Source organism: Calidris pugnax, unplaced genomic scaffold (assembly GCF_001431845.1).
Source record: "Calidris pugnax isolate Ruff unplaced genomic scaffold, ASM143184v1 scaffold103, whole genome shotgun sequence".
In the NCBI taxonomy this organism is placed as follows: domain Eukaryota; kingdom Metazoa; phylum Chordata; class Aves; order Charadriiformes; family Scolopacidae; genus Calidris; species Calidris pugnax.
This window is the reverse complement of record NW_015090990.1, coordinates 6,062,390-6,080,512: the sequence shown is the minus strand read 5'-3', so window position 1 is coordinate 6,080,512 and position 18,123 is coordinate 6,062,390. Positions and strand designations below refer to the sequence as shown.

General features: G+C 33.4%; 1 protein-coding gene across 3 annotated transcripts in view; it reads left to right on the top strand.

The window, feature by feature from the left end:
• Positions 1 to 18,123, top strand: part of LOC106895266 (sodium channel protein type 2 subunit alpha) — a 76,683-nt gene that overhangs the window by 40,081 nt on the left and 18,479 nt on the right. For all 3 annotated transcript variants that reach the window (XM_014954584.1, XM_014954587.1, XM_014954586.1), the window contains exons 17-21: positions 1,187 to 1,543; positions 3,558 to 4,043; positions 14,139 to 14,259; positions 14,833 to 14,987; positions 15,997 to 16,170. In XM_014954584.1, the coding sequence (XP_014810070.1) occupies positions 1,187 to 1,543; positions 3,558 to 4,043; positions 14,139 to 14,259; positions 14,833 to 14,987; positions 15,997 to 16,170 (1,293 nt within the window). The remainder of the gene's footprint in view (positions 1 to 1,186; positions 1,544 to 3,557; positions 4,044 to 14,138; positions 14,260 to 14,832; positions 14,988 to 15,996; positions 16,171 to 18,123) is intronic.

Below are 18,123 nucleotides of genomic sequence, written 5' to 3'. Positions count from 1 at the left end.
ATTACCAATATTGTAAAGATATAATATATACTCAAATGAACCACGATTTTTCATATATGTCTAATTCACAAGCCATATTTGATAAGTACAAGTTTAAGGTGTTTGTCAATCGATATCCTTTGATATCTTTTGGTTTCAGATTATTCTGTTCATATGTATCCTACTGATATCCTTTGCCAGCAGAAGACTAATTGCTACCTTTTGCAAATTTTGTAAATCTTCATTATACTGATTTCACTAAGATTCATCAAAGCTGAATATCTGTAAAAATATACATATTGCCACCAGCATAAAGAATCATAACATCATTAGTCTTTATAATGCCAATATTACTTTGTATTACTCATAAAGCCCCTAAGTGGATCCTCTCCTCACAACTTTTAATGGCACTGAGAATATACATTTAGTAACTCCATTACATATAACAAAGAGTCATAACAATCTGACTTTAGGATAACACTTATATTGCAGTATTATTGAGCTTATACTAGAAATGTCTCGTTTATAGCAAAGAGTATTGTATATAAACTGATTTATAGGTATGTTTACTGGAGGGACTATTCATGATTTATAGGTCTGTATTACTAATAGTTATCACATTACTTAAAACCCAGGCTATTTCCTGATATATAGAGCAGGAACTCATGGCTTGGTTTATTAGCACTGGTTGCAATGGTACCCAGCTACTCATACCATAATTGGATTACTGAATATTATTTTTAAGTTAGTGTTTATGATTTGAACAGACATCACAATATCAGCATCAAATTTTTGCTTCAAAAATTGTCCTCTAACTAAGCCTGGAAGACCTAATGTGGTGCTGAGGGAAATGTGGAACCAAGCCAGCAAAGAGGGTGTAGCAAAGGCGATGAAAAGAGTACAAACTTCTAAAATGTCTTTGAGAATCATTCAGTAATCATCTGCAAGTGGATGTTTAAAAATATAAAAATCAAACGTGGTACAAACAGAAATTATGTGGTTTTTTCTACATGCATCACTAAGATGAAATGCTGAACACTAAGGTTTAGGCACCCACCAAACTCCATACTTTCCTCTTTCCATTAAAATAAGTTCCTTCTGAAAAACAAATTAATCTACAGAAACTGATATGCTCTCCTAAACCACTTTAACCTAGCTTCTGTTTCATAACTAAACCTAATGATTCCTCTGTGGTTTTGTTTTTCAGCTTCGAGTTTTTAAGTTAGCAAAATCTTGGCCAACTCTAAATATGCTGATTAAGATTATTGGCAACTCAGTTGGGGCTTTGGGGAACCTGACCCTGGTGTTGGCCATCATTGTCTTCATTTTCGCTGTGGTTGGGATGCAGCTGTTTGGGAAAAGCTACAAGGAATGTGTCTGCAAGATCTCCAGTGACTGTGTGCTTCCACGGTGGCACATGCATGACTTTTTCCACTCTTTCCTGATTGTATTTCGAGTGCTGTGCGGAGAATGGATAGAAACGATGTGGGACTGCATGGAGGTTGCAGGCCAAACCATGTGCCTTATTGTTTTCATGCTGGTCATGGTGATTGGAAACCTAGTGGTACGTGATGAACATTTTCAAACATTAATTTTGATGCAAAATGTACATAACTTACAGCCAGGCGGTAAGAGTGTTTGTCATACTTCCATTTAGAATTGAAAAATAAATCTGAATGTGCTAGATTTTTGATAAAAACATACGACGATTCCCTTCTCCCCCTTGTCACTCATTTCCATACACTGAAGTAGTCTCACTATGGGTCCAGGAATTCAGGAATACACCAAAATGTCAAATCAAATACCCTATCATGGGAGTGCTGCAGCTAATTTAGAGGTGCTGTTTAAGTCCAAATATCTTCCTAACTCCTCTTGAAATAACAAAGCTTATGCTGCACCAGCATAAGCTCCTGGGCAGCTGCTTCTTTGGAGGAAAAAAATCTAACAGACTTTCTTACACCCATTACAACTAATTCCAGCACTAATACTTCTGACTTAATAAAGTATAATGTAGATTTTCTTATATAGAATCTCTTGAATTTAACTACTGAAAATTTTGGCATGTCTAGGTGTAAAAAACAAAAAAAAATACTGGTTGATTGGACATTCTAAAAAGATGTTTGAAATTTTCTAACTCATAATTATAGAAGAAAACTCTATAGAGAAATTTTAATTCAAGCTGACAAGTTAAAATGCTAAAGGTCCATTATGTGAGAACTTCTTAGAAATCAGGATTATAATTGGAATGCACCATTTACACTTTTACTTTATGTGTAAGACACTTTTACTGTTAATCTTTGCTATTTATTCTGATTGATGTCTAAAAACTGTATTTCATTATTGTCAAAATTCTCTTCCTTTAGTGACATTTTCTAACATGATTTAAATTTTTATAAAATAGAACTCAAACTGTTCGTATCCTAGTTGTTTACATGACCTTGCAATCTTGTCATTATATCAGCAGAGTGCAGAGCCCCAGAAAGTTACTGATGATCAATAACCTGTTCTACTATTTTTTTATAGTACTAGCATCAGCATAGCAATACTGTTTCAGATTCTTATTGTCTTCTTTGTTCCAAGAGTCCTTTTACATTCAGTGTTCTTTTTGGAATTGTGAAAGTCTGCAGAATTAAATCTCATAGAGAGTACAAATGAGAGACCTAACACAGTTAACTATGAGGAAGTTTGTTTATGCCGTTTTGCCATATCATTATGACTTTTGATGTTTAGTGGTATATCAGACTGAAAGTGTGAAATGATTAATTGCTTGTAAGCTTTAGTGATATAGTACAGTTTATAGGAGGTTATATTCAAACAAGAGTAATGATGTTTGAATTCTGAGGCAATAAAAACAGTTCTCAGGCAACACTGGTACTAAGATTGTTGCCTGCTGATGAAAGAAATCCATTTTATTTTTAAATTAATAGCAATCAAAATTTTTATTTTTTGCCAAGAGAAAAAGTAAAAACATCCAATTACAAACAACACAGGATTATTATAAATAATAGAGATTAAAGTGTAAAATTCATTTTTAAATGCTCCTTTTATGACAAGCTTTATATAATTTAAGGGACAAGCCCAGAATTAACAAAAAATCACAGTCTTATGATATAATCTTCCAAATCATAGTTCGAAGTTTACATAGGTTATTATAGCCTTAACTGATCGAAGTTTCTAAAATACTTGCATCACAGAAACCCATCTAATTTCACAACTCGTTTATTTAATTCTACTTAAATTCCAGTGATTTTCAGTGATATAGACAGAAGCCTTTCAAAACTCTGATGAATGTGTATGGCTAAAATTTTTGTAACTTTTTTTCTTTAATAATCTAAGCAACCATGCTGCTTCAAAGAAAGATCAAAAAGTATAAAATAATTAGGTATTAGCTTTGTTTTCATCTGCTGAGTGAATACTGATCAAAACAAGTAGGGAGATCTTTTGTAATTTAAGGTGCTAAATGGTTGTCTAAAATCAGTGAATGTTCTTTTTCAAAACAACGTGTGGTATTTGACAGTATCCTGTAAAAATACTCACTTTTTATATGTATGTATTTACTGTACTTTCTCATCTTTTAGGTTTTGAACCTGTTTCTGGCCTTGCTGCTGAGCTCATTTAGTTCAGACAACCTTGCTGCTACTGATGATGATAATGAAATGAACAATCTCCAGGTTGCTGTGGCAAGGATTCAGAAGGGAATAGATTACGTTAAAAAAAAGATACAGGAGTTCATCCAAAAAGCCTTCGTTAGAAAGCAGAAAGCTTTAGAGGAAATCAAAGCACTTGAAGAGCTAAACAACAAGAAAGACAGCTGCATTTCCAATCATACTGCTGTTGAAATAAGCAAAGATCTGAATTATCTCAAAGACGGGAACGGAACCACCAGTGGTGTAGGCACAGGCAGCAGCGTGGAAAAATATGTAATCGATGAAAACGATTACATGTCATTCATAAACAACCCAGGCCTCACTGTGACAGTGCCAATTGCAGTTGGAGAATCAGATTTTGAAAATTTAAATACAGAAGAGTTTAGCAGTGAATCTGATATGGAAGAAAGCAAACAGGTAGGATTTTTTCATGTCTTAACGACTGAATTGTAGTCATGCATTTACATATTTCTTTTACATATTTCTTAATTACATGTATAGAATTGTTTAAAAAACTGTCTTATCCCATGTAAATATATTTTATATTTTATGATTTTATATATTTATAATTAAAGAAAAAAATGCACGATGTGATGGTATACTAAGGGGTCCTTAGAGTTTACATTTTTAATGCTCTTTATTAGCATTTGGAAGATGTATAATTTTAAATATGATTATCGCTTTCACAATTTTATCAGGTTTTAGGACTAGGACACATTTTGTAAAGCATTCTTTCTGTAGTACCTATAATGTGATCAGGATTTTTTGAATAAGAATACTGCAGATGGCTAAGGAACAATCAAAAATATACAGTTTTGCATACCCAATCATGTATAAGTGGAGAAAAAAAATTTTTTTCTATATGGGTAGGTGTAAAATTAAGCCCTGAGACATCATAAATTAGTGATATATTCAGGATTATCTAAAAAGTTTAGTGAGTAATATTCATACAGATTTTAGGTTCAGAGACTATGGCTGGCTGAATTGAAGTAATCCAGATGCCAATCAATGTCATGGTAAAACAGTATCTCAAGTTATCCTGGAGAGTAGAATAATCTTGAACAATAGATGCATGTGGAAACAGTTGACTTCAAAGTGTTATGCTATTTTTACTGTGCTAAGAGACAGAAGTTGATCTGAAAACCAGAAGCCATGTACCTCAGAATGTAAGTGGCTCAAAGTGATCATGAACAGGTGATAATGGTATTCAAGGAAAACTTTGTATGTTGGAGTAATGATCAATGACAAGATAATGAATGCATTGGCAGAATATAATGCTGTCCAACGCCACTAGAAATGCAGGAACTCTGAGGCATAAAGGATCAGGAACCATGGGTAAACACGTTTTCAATCAAATTAGAAGCTATGATGTTGTGTGATAACTCATTAATACAAAAAGGTTTGTTTACCATAAAGGAAGTTCTTCTATGAAGAAACCCTGCATTCATGACTGTATCATCGGTGTATAGCTGCCATATTTGCAAATAATGCTGTACTCCTCAGCAACACCACACTATACCACATAACACTAATGGATAGCCGTGGTCCAGTCACTTATTTTTTTTTTGCTAAAGAACATAAAGGAACATAAAGAGTGTGTGTTTGTTTGCAACTGCAAAGAAGGTTACTCTGCGTAACAACTGTAAGATTAAGAGCAAGATATTCTCACAGTCATCTCAGTTGCTTGGTTGTGACAAACATTTTTCATGGAGATGTACAGATAGCATGGAAGTACTTATTCATGCAATTTAAGCATATAAGAGATTCAGGAAGTGTAAAGTGATATAATTTATGAGATCAACTAGTATCAAAAAACAAGCTGAGTGACTCTGGGTCTGAGAGCTAGGTATTTTTCATGTAAGCTGATCTAATAAAAATTAATTGTCTTTTCCAATGAACCTTCAGCAAAGTCATCTAAGTCTTTTCATATATTCTGATGCTCTTTAAAATGACATTTTACTATAAATTTTCTGCTTTCCTTGTGGTTAGTTCCAATAAATACAGTAATAAGTGCCTTCCTAGTAGCTTCATCCTTACTAAGGTACATGCCTAAAAATTTCCTGAATATGTTACTTTTTTAAAAGTTTGTGATATGCATTAGGAAGTTGGGAGGCTTATAAGCTGTGTGGATGTTAAATGTGTGGTTACGTGACACGTTAGCCTCAGAGCTGGCTTGGGAAGTTCCCATCCACACCTGGCTCCTGATCCCCTGGCAATCTTTACCCCTTTCTCAGCTAGAGTGCTTGTGGGCTTGTCCTGTAAGGCATGTCACTGGAGTGATGCAAGTTAAACAACATCACCCCATAGGTATTATTTGTTTATTTCTTCTTGAAGATAGTTCGAATGGTTCAGTTTATAGTGTACTGCCATATATGCTATCAGAACAGCTGAGGACAAAACAAAATGCAATGCAAAGGCAGAAACTCCTCTGCTTTCCGAGTGAATATATGATGTAAGTACAACCCAAGAAAATGGAGTAAGAGCCTCTGTTGTGCCAAGAAATTCTGAATGATACCAACTTCAAGGTGACTTTTGCAAGTCCCATCTTTGCCTGGTTCAGGTATCATGCTTTTTTCTTCTAAGGCTATCCTGAAGTTTCAGGACTGTAATAAATCAAAAGGGGTTTTGCCTTTTTTAATGGACTTTAGACGTATCCATATATCTTCAGGAAGAGAAATCAAATCCAAAAGCATACAAGCAATTTGAAAGTGAAATTTTCAGGTGACTGTGGGAAATCCACCAGTAAATGATGGTTGGTGTATATATTAAGAACTTGTGGAGAAATTTTCAATGGGGATAGGATAAGTTTAGGACTTCTGTGGAGCCTCAAGATTTCCATAGAATGTAAGAATCACTACTATTGCAAAACTGGAGCAATAGCACTTCCTTCAAGTTCTGCTCACACACAATGGTTTAGCATTTAACTGTCTGACATGTATTTGTACAGTGCAAGTGTGCATATTGTGAACGGTGTCTATTAGGACAGGAATTTCTTACCAGTGCCCTGAAAATTGTGAATTCTATCTTAATTGCTGTTCTGGATGCCTTTTTCCATTCCTTCTGGATGATTTTTAGGGAAAGGAAAATGCCTTTTTTTATCATGCATATAAAAATCCACCTGCTTTGTTAATATAAGAACAGATGTTTGGACGTGTGACAGGAATTTGTGAAGATTCCCAATCTCGTGTTACCTCTCCAGAACAGTGTTACCTCTCTAGAACAGTACACCATAATTTGCTTTATTTTGCCTCTCAAGGGATAGCACTGAGACAACATTCCTCCTAGGAGAAGGCCTGGTCTGCAAAAGGAGGGGTAAGAGATGGGGCAAAACTTTCCCCGCCTTAACTGCGGCAGTACTTAGCACACACCCTCAGAAGGTATCCCCTTTAATAACTTTTTATTTAACAACAGAGCTGTGAGAAGCTAGATCTGCACAGGAATTGTAAAATGAATCACTTTTTCCTGGTGTCTTACTGACTGCCACTGATGCTAAGAGCAGAATAATTATTTAAAGTCTATCAGCAATAACAGGTCATCCTAGAAGTGAGGCAGGGTCTGTGTGCCCCTGAGGAATATGCCAAGAGCAGGTAATTACTTAGAAATTGTAACTGTGTGTGAATGAGGAACAAATGGTAATTTTTATTATCAGATATACTATCGTACAAAATAACCTTAGCCACCAAGTTTCTTTTGGAAAGCTGGTTTCTTTTTTTTTTTTTTCTTTTTTTTTTTCCTTTCAGAAAGACACTTTCTAATTAAGTTGCTAGTTAGTAACTTGACAAATCTGTCAGAATCTATTCTGGAACCTGATTTCAAGTCCAACACCTTAACAGATCTTTCTAACACATATTACTAGAAATTTGGGGAACTCTCTGGATGAAACAAAACAATAACATTTATTACATTTAAAAGTTACCCATTACTTTAGAGTAAGAGTTGGCTGAAAGTACCTGAAAGAAGTGAACGTTCCATTGATACTTTGAAGGAGGATTTTGTCAATATCTACTATTAGAAAATACAGGTGCAATAACCAATGAAATAAAAAAACAGAAATTATTTATCAGAAATAACATTTCTGCTCTGAAATTAAGATACTCGAGAAAATTAACTTTAAAGATAATAAGAAAATTCGAAGTAACTAAAGGGGATAATTTTGTGGTTTTTAAAGATAGCATTGTGGATGCTGTTTCTATTATAAAATATGCCTGCTAATCAGTGAAATGAATGCACTATGTTAACCTTACCAAACATAAGACTCCTAACTATTGTATTTCTGTACCACTTAACGATTGTTCATTATATCTGAATCACAACTTTATGAATAAAGTTTTGTATTTCAACATGGCAAAGTAATTTCAAAGATATTCATCAGTTAATGGAAAGCTTATTTCACAACTAAAGAAATCCATATACCTACAGGCCCCTATAATTCAGAATTCCAAAAGCCTTTATATCTACAGTATATTTATAATAAGTACAAATCCAGATTGGAGAAGTAAGGCTGCTCAATTAATTTCTGAAATCACAACAGATGGTTTTAATAAAATTAAAAATATTCTTCAGCATCTAATCCACTGAATTTTCAAAATAAGGCATAAATTCTTTTTTTTTTTTTGATCAGCTTGATCAGCTTTGTAACTGGGTGAAGTAAAGAGAAAGGAACATAGTTATTGCATTCCCAAAGTTAAGCATTGCCATTGGCTTCCATAAATTTATCAGCCAAAACATACTCAGTAGAGATTTGATCAATTTGTTGGATGATTTTTAATCACATTTCTTTTAAAATATCCAACAATCTAAATTCTCCTTTTCTAAAACTGACCAATTCTGGGACAGTACCTTCAAAAGTCAGATTCTTTAAGTTGTGGATAACTAATGAATATCTCAGGACACATTGATGAGCCACTGTCCAGACACAAATTCAATCCTCTTTCCGAAACAATTACAGAGAGATTATAGACTCAGAAATATATAGCATACTAAATCTAGAACTAGAAACTTAAACAATATGATATTTCACGTTTAATTTAAACAGAAATTAAGGAGGTTTGTTGTCCTCGAGATCTATAAGTTCTACCACCATCATTAGAGAATGAAGGAGGAATGGGAAGACATACTTCTTCAAAGTATTTTGCTTACTGTATGTACATTTTTTGCAAAAAAAGAGATAATCACATAGTTAAATGAAGAGTAGAACATTAAACCAAAAAAACCCTAAAATTTTTCATTAATATACATTAAGCACTATATAAATACTGTAATACTTTCTGAATCTGCTAACCATGTCTTTATTAATTTAATTCATTGCATTTTTATTTAAGAATCACAATTTCAGAGTGTGTATTATTAGGTGTAGCTTCTGCATTTCTTATTTCTCTAAAATAAACTAATAAGTTCTGTAGAAAAGTTTGTTGAACATTTCAGGTGGTCTGTATTTCCCTTTTTGCCAACTGATCATAAAATATTTAATAACGTTTTAATTGTGTTAAAGCCATGTTTGACTTAGAGATTCCAAAAAGAGGAAAACCAGAGATCCTGTGTCTTGAACTTCACTACCTACCATTCTTACTTCTCACAGGGGTAAACCCAAGCTGGAGCAATCAAGAATGCAGCTCTGGTGCTTTTTAACCAGGTAGAGCAACGTGTCACCACTTTCACGCAGGTTACCTAAGCAAGTTATACATATATATGTATATATATATATAATCACTTTTTAATGGATTTTGACTGGCCTGCATGCTATTCAGCTATGTACCTTCCCTATCCATTGCAAGACAGTAGAAACATGCACAGCTGCTCTCTGCTGAGTCGTGGGACTCACATCACAGCATGGTCAGGTGGGATTGGCAACCCCAACATACATTTTTAACTCTGCTAATTATTTTTCTGGATATTTTAATATAGTATTTAGCAATAACTGCATGCTCTACAGGTTTTGGAGTATGGATCATAAAAATACTGGAATGTTATACATCCAAGAGGCCAACAAAAAAGGGAGCATGCACAGTTTTTAAACAATAAAAACAACCCTTTTTGATTCAGCCCTTATAAATGTAAATATTTAATGAAATATGTTAAGTGATTTATGTAATGATTACTGCCACAACTTCAGCTCCTTAATGGATAACATTTAAACTATTGCAGTAGCTACTTGCATAAAAATTACACTGTTACACTTTTAAATCTACAATGCACTGTAATGCAAATCTTCGAGATCCTACAAACTACAATCTGTATTCATTTGGGCAGTGCATATCTTGAGTTTTATAAACTGTAAACTGAGAAAATAGTTTCATAATTGGTAAAATCATACTTGGCAACTAACATCCCCCTTAAAAACTCTCAAAGCAAAGCATTTTACAAATACTTTTTTCTTAAACTTTAAACTCCTTCATAAATAGTGGTATTTTTGAATGTGTTTAATGATAGCAGTCTGTGACTGCACTGGGGTACTTTACTTGGTGTAAATTAGAAAGACTATGGAGTAGTTGGCATCATTTTTATTAAATTCGCTGTATATTTTCCCTAGGGTTTTTTTAATTATAGGCAAGGATAATCTCCATTTATGCATAATTGGCAGAGCCTTCAGGAATAGGGACAGGAAATATTGAACAGGAGCCAAAGTTACATGAAACTGAGGTCAAATTATCCTAGAAGAACTTGGCGTCAAAAATTTGTTGGGATTGAGATTTCAGCCCTATAGCAGGATTCAAAGCTGTTGCCTTCAGGCAGAGTCTCACTGGCTTCAAAAGGATAGCCAAATGGTTTGTTTTGTCCCATTTATTATAGTATAATATGATCTGTCTATATTATATCTACTATAAATTGTCCATAGATGCAAAAAAAATTCATATCGGTGTGCATTCTGAAAATCGTCAACATTTACTGATTAAATTTTAAACCAAGATATGCTTCAAATATTAAATAAAACTCTAAGGAAAGAGATTTTAAAAGTGGTTTTCTTAATATTACATAAAAGCCAAATACCATAAGACCTGAGATTTAAAGTCAGTTTAGAATCACTTTGGAATCATCGATCCCCATTATTATGTATTTTGTCACTCGATTACAGTGCAGCTTTCAAGATTCAGAAGATAAAACCACATGGCTGAAAAGGCAATTTGTAATGGCTGAATCCCTTTATTTTATTGTCACTTGAATCATGAAGCTGTTTGTAAAGCTTAAAATTTTATTAGCCTGCTCTTGCTCTTATTGAAATATAGAATAAAATAAAATGAGAGCAAGACCAGGTCTTAAGTGAATGCATTTTCTTGTAAATGGGCACATTAACATGCTGTTGGTCAAAGCTTGTTTTAATGATCTAAGCTGTTGAAAAGAGATGCACTGCTCTGAAAGGACAGTATGGAGGCTGATTATACGTATATTAACCAAATATTTGGGTTGGTGATGAAGCGATTTTTTGTGTTATATTCTATTTTATGTTATATTCTATACAATAATATTTATAATACTGTTTTCAGAAAAATACAATTCCATTGAGGTAGTCTTATTTTTTTAATTTTATTTTTTGTGTGTGATTTCCACAGTATTGCTAAGGCTTCTGCTCTAGTCAAGCATGTTGTTTTGCTGATACAGGGCTTGAGAATGCTGCATCATAAGTAATTGCTTTCAAATGTATCCTCGTAATGGAAAATATGATATCACTGATGATGCAAATAAGTATTTACAGGGCATGACATGTTCTAGAGGCTGATAATCACATTTATGAGGTGAAAAGAAGATTGTGTTAATCCATCGTGTATCTTGAGTTTCCTATTAGTGTTATTGCTGGAAAAAGATATCATTAAAGTTGCCTTATTTAAAATGCAATGGTTCTTTCCTATTTTAGGGTCTTGAAGCAAAGAAGAGGACTTTTATTAACTTAATGAGTTGTGGTTTTGGTTTTTTTTAATGCAATTGTTTGAGATTATTTGAAAAATAATGAAGAGAATAACGTGAAAAATAATGAGAAAAATTATAGTAGGTTTTGTTTGCACTGATTTTGAATTGCACTACTGTCACTTGATTTTTAGCAATATGCTGAACAGGGTTATCTGTAAAAGAGTTTGCATGGAAAGAAGCAGTTAAAAAATTGACTGCCTTTTGATTGGCACTCAGAGATTAATAATTGACACTTACTGTGAACCTATATCTTGCTACTATTAAGTAATTGATTTAATGATGATGGATCAGGCCATGAATTAGTTTTAATTTTCCTAACTTGAATGTGACATATTATTATTTTCACAATATTTGGTTTTTATTTAATGAAGAAACTGCCTATAACTTCAGTGACACGTTTCAGACTTCTTATTTCTTTGTATTACAATGATATATAACAGAATTAATTCAGAAATCCTTTTTAATTTTTAAAAGAGAGCCTTATATGTGGATAATAAGGTGGTGTGCTAATAATGCTTAATATAGTGTACAGTAATGTGCATTTCGGTCCGTAAATGTAATACAGAAAGCAAAGCTTTAAATATTCTCACAATATGAGGTACACAATATTTTATTTCAGACTTACTGATCTACATGACCAGTAATAAAATTATTCCACCTAGAGGCAATACAGCTGTAACTATTTTACATCTATAAACTTTGGAAATCATAGAGAAAGTGCAGTATAGAAAAGGAAACTTGATATTGTAACATTTACTAAGCAAAAATTCACCACTGGAAACATCCAATTCTCAATGTATTTATACAGATCTTTTCACATTTGTCAGCATAATTTTCCATGTATGATAGATCATAGTATTTAAAAAGGGAAAGAAAGGTTTTCAAACTCATAGTTCTGTTCTTGTTAGAAATCTTTTCTATTATGTGATAAGTCATTTATTTTTGGTTACAACGCAGTAACAGCCATGCAGCCTGAGGTCTGAGTGACTCTAAGTTGATGAAGTTTGCAGGGGTGTGTGAAGGGCAACTTCTTGAAACTTAACCCTGAAATTATCCATCACCCAACATGAATTTTTTTTAAAACTTCATTCGTCTCATGTAAGACTTGAATATGAGGAAAAAATTGCTTACCAAACTATATAAAGTTATATGTGCCATTTACTTTGCTTCTGGCAGGAAAAAGCCCTTACATCCCAATGCATTTTCAGAAGGGACTGGGTTTTAACTGAAGAAATAAATTAATTAGTTTTAATTTGCAGCAGTGTCTCTGTGAGAGAGAGAATGTGGAAATAATCTAACTTTATTAAGTTATTGGTTATTATGTATTGCAAAAGCATTCAAATAATCTGAGTAGCATTTTTTTATGTATTCTAAAAATGTCACTGTCTTGAAAGCTAAATGTGAAAAGTACTTGGTATTAAGCAAAAAATTTGTATAGAAAGGTCTTCATACATGTCAAAGGGCATGACCAGATCTACTAAGCTGAAACCACAACCTACTCTGTGACCAAATGCACTTTCTAATTCAAAGTATTTAAGTTAGAGGTGCATTATAGATCCCTCTCGAAATTCCTATGTATTACTGGTACACGGAATAACCAGATATATTTCACTTTTGTGCTTTTTTTAATGTTGCTTTCTGATTACAAGCCTTATTTCACAGCGAAAGAGAATGTGTCTTGGATAAAAACAATTAAAGATGCAAACAGTATCGACAACTGAAAACAAATTACAAACTCTATGTCTAATTACTGAATTAGTTGTTTGTATCTTTAGGAGGTTTGTCCTTTCAAAATATGTTTTCTTAAAAGGACAAAATTATGGGCAGACTTGCATGATGGAAAAACGGCTTGACCTGATCCAAATTTCAATGTACTTGGTAAAACGTTACTTAATTTCAATTGCTTCATATCACTCTCCACTTCTTGCAGTTTTCAGATCTAGAGGGATTTTAAGCATAGTAAGGACCATAGTATTTCACCGTACACAAAAGTAGTAGAATGATAGAAAAATTTGGGACGGAAAGAACCTCAGAAGGTCTCTCAATATACACAGGAGACTGGAATGCAAATAAGAGATTTCAGATCTGGTAATTTGTGCTTTCTGCAAAAATTAAATTGTGCAGAAATTTGGCATTAAACGCCATTAAATTTACAACACTTTAATCAAGATACAGTGTATGTTTGTGAAAACACAATCTATAGTGTGACATGAATATATATGTGGAACTTTCTGTTAGTTCATTTCACTGGGAAAACTAAGACACGTTTTCAGTGTAATCCAGTATAAGAAAGAAAATTAAATAACTTGAGTGTGGGATACATGCAAGCTCTCCTGTTGTAATACTACTGAGAATACTTCAGAAGTCTTACATGTGGATCAGGTTAGTAGCCCAATTATATTTAATTGCTCCCTATAAGAAGATAAACTGGGAAACGAAACTATACGATGTATAACTCATTACTATATTTTTACTTATGGCAATGCGTATTTATCAGTATAAATGTAGCATTCTTCAAAAGTCAGAGACTGGCATGATTTGATTCAGTATCATTTTTTAAAGAATGTGTATCTAATGCAAAAAATTTTTCCTATGGAACTTTACTTGCAGAAACTAAATGCATCCAGTTCATCAGAAGGCAGCACAGTTGATATTGCCCCTCCTGGAGAGGGCGAGCAAGCAGAAATTGAAAGCGAAGAAGCTCTTGAACCAGAAGCCTGTTTTACAGAAGGTTGTAGAATAACTGTTGACCTAAAAGTTGTATTAGTAAAATGGCATTATTACTAAGCATATTTAAATCTGGTGGACCTTCATGATGTCAATAATTGAAAGAAAACGCTCTTAGTCTAGAATGCTGGAAATCAGATGACAAAACAAGGTTTCCCTAGGCTTTGAGTAACTTCATCTGCCTGGCCACTGCAAACATCGTGTAACCAAGAAACGTCATTAGCTTTTCTATTCTTAAAATGCTTTTCAATTATTTGAAAGAGCCCTTCAAATTTGGAACAAATTAATTTTTGTGAGATTCCATCAACAAATGGAACAGTTACATGCCAACAGTGAAAAATATCAATGTTTTTTGGATTGAGATTACTCATAATTATGTGTAGTATTGTCTGGTTCCTCTCCAAATTACTTATCTAAATTCAGATATTCAGGATCCTATAAAAGAGGGTTCCAGTGTTTAATTTAAAAAATTATCATAAAATTTGTTAAAGCTTCTAACAATGTTATTGATACCACAGTAAATATTGACTTTGAAATAATTTGCTTTTGGATCCTAATATCTCTTAATCTAATGCAGGTTGTGTGCAGAAATTTCCATGTTGTCAAGTAAGTATAGAGGATGGCAAAGGAAAAATATGGTGGAATCTTAGAAAAACCTGCTATAGCATAGTTGAGCACAACTGGTTTGAGACTTTCATTGTCTTCATGATTCTCCTCAGCAGTGGAGCACTAGTAAGTAGAAAAAAATTTCTATGCTGAAATATTTAGATATCTCCTGAGAAGCAATAGCAAAATTCAAATTTGGTTCAAAAAGACCTATTTTGCTTGGAGTTGTATAAAATTACCTGCATTCCATCATTTCGGGATGTAATGAAACTTGGCCCAAACTTGAAAAATTTTGTTAAATTCCACATGCACTTTTTTAGATACTTCTGGTTTACCACTGTAACCCTGGTGCAAATTTATTTAAGCCAGCATAGACACTCAAGATTTAAATTGCCTGCCAATTTTCAGCATGTTTATCAAGAGATTTGAGTACAAAGGCCCATTGTTAACTGTGAATATATAGCTATATATATGATTTTAAGCCCTTAATTCCTTCAAGGCTCAGCCACTTCTTGGACTCTGCTTATGAAACACCATACCAAAAAAAAAAAAGAGTAATTAAGTTATGTTTTTACTTTTTTGGAGGCCGGAGATAGGGAAGTATGTGGTAACCACTTTGCAACAGGATTTACATTAACCACCTTTCCAGCTTTACTTAAGTTGAATATTTGCTACAATATCAACGTGCATAGTATAGATTCTAGGAAATACATTGTGCTTTAATTTGACTTTTAGACACCAGTTGGATTGATGGAGGATAGAAATGTAAACTCCCTAACTGCTTTATGGAATGGAATGTACATATCTGGAACAGATTTTATATAAGAAAGGAGTTTTTTGTGTGTCTATGTGAAAGTTTCTTAATATCACACTGGAAGAAAATTCATGTTTAAAGTTTATTTCTTCATTCATTAGTAAAATAGGATATATTTAGTCAATTCCAGACAGTGCAGAATACATAAAGTTGCTCCAATTTGAAGTATGGTTTAAGGTGGGAAATACGTGAAATAAGAGGATACAGAAGAACAAGGGAAAAGCTCTGACCTCCTTACTTTTTATTGATTTATCCCTTATTTTCACCATGTATATTCTGTGAAACATTAGTAATACCTGAACTTTATATATTTTTTCATAGGCTTTTGAAGATATATATATTGAACAGCGCAAAACTATCAAGACCATGCTGGAATATGCTGACAAAGTTTTTACATATATTTTCATTTTGGAAATGCTTTTAAAATGGGTAGCATATGGTTTTCAAATATATTTTACTAATGCCTGGTGCTGGCTGGACTTCCTGATTGTTGATGTAAGTACACAGTCTTTAATATTATAAAATTCACTATATTAAAGTCCTTTATGTTGTAAAACTCATTACTGCTAATTAATCTTCTTATAAACATGCAAAAATAATTCACATTGTATCACACTGCATTAGTAATAGCCTGCAGTGATCTGGATGTGTTATTTAAACTATATTTATATGCCAGAAGGAAAAGGACGGCTGGCCATCAGTTTGTTCATTCTTCATGGTTTATAATTTCGTACCCAGGTTGTATCAAACTTGAGATTTTATGAGGAAAAAACCTGCTTTTGAAACATGCTATTTTTAATGGACTCTGATCATGTACCTTACTCCTTAGCAACAACAACACTACATTGTGCAAGTTTCCTCTACAAACATTGCAGTTTTGCAAGTGAAACAATTCATGTGGTCCAGATTTCATCTGTTTCTCAGAACTTCATCCCACAAAACTATACTGCTATGATTTTTAGTAAAACAGAAAGACAGTGGCTACTTGGTTTAAAAATTAATTAGTTTTAATGGGCTGACAATCTGCAATAGTTAAATCAGCTATGACTTGGCAGGGTTTATGATAGAAGAGAACACAACATTTCTTGGCTGCCTTCCCAGCTGTGATATACTTCTGTGCAAAGGCCTTGCTTATGTTGTCAGAAGGGATCAAAGCTGGTTTTACTCCCAGAATATTTTGGTCTCTTGCCTTCACACATTATCTGACCCAGTTCATTGGCTATACATGTCCTCAGTGTAGAACTGAGAGATGGCATCTCAGGGCAAATGTGCATTTATAGTAATTTCTGCCCAAGCTATCATATTTCTTTAGAAGTTTTACATAAATCCTGGTCCCATTAATACTTATTCTTTATTAGTATATAATAGAAATGTATCAAATTTGTGACTATCAGAGGAAAAAAACCTAGCTAGATTGGCCCAGAACTCAAAATAGAAGACCTACTCATGTTAATTTTTTTATACTGTTAATCTGTAGCTCTGTCCTGAAATCTACACTAGAACGGAACAGTGTGAATGGTTTTCTTAAGACGATGTTAATGTAGAAGACAGATGCTCCCTTGCAGGATTATGTTAAGAATGGATTTTAATTTTTTTTTAGATAAACTACAACTCATGTTTTAATTATTCTTTTTGTAACATAAACCTAAACAGATTATTCTAAGCCATACTCCATGGTTTCTTAATAATAGTTTAGCCTCAGAGATGCTGTTATCTGAGCAGGCTCTCAGAATGACGAAAAACAGCACCATAAGTAAATCAGCTTATTTTGCCAACTTTTTACCCATGATTTTTAATTTTAAAAACAAAAGTATGAATAAATAAGATTGGAACCTTCTACTTTTGAAGAATTATATTCAATGTTCCATAACGTGGTAAAAAATGTCTTACTATGCCTAAGGCTAATTCAGCAATTCCTTTAGCACCACCAGACAGCACTTGAAAGAAATATATGAACTCATGTTATCTTCCTATAGAAAAGCAGAGAACCTACACTGCTTTAACAGGCAGTTTAAACAGCTGTGATTCAGTAGCATTCTCCCAGTGAGAACACCAGTGAGCTCTTCTTCATTAGAAGTGACTGAAGTTAATCAAATTGTTTAATTCCATCCTCTAAAATTATTCAAGAGTAAACACTGATAGCCCTTTAGGGCTTTAACCTTTAATGTCTTACATACCTGAATCTCTCACTGGGAGATACAGCAATAGTTGCTCTCAGTGATTGTGATCAAATTAGATTTTAATAATTACACAAAGAAATTGCAATTTTCAGCTCTGTCAGTTTACAGCCATGACAGATGGCTCTTGGTGTATCTGGCTACCTCGGTTAAGACCTTATCATGCTATCTCTTTGCCCCACTCTTCTGCTATATGCAACAATATCTGTAGCAAGGAGGCTTGGGTGGAGTGCCTTATCTATTCAAAATCACAATCTGGTAAATTAGTTCA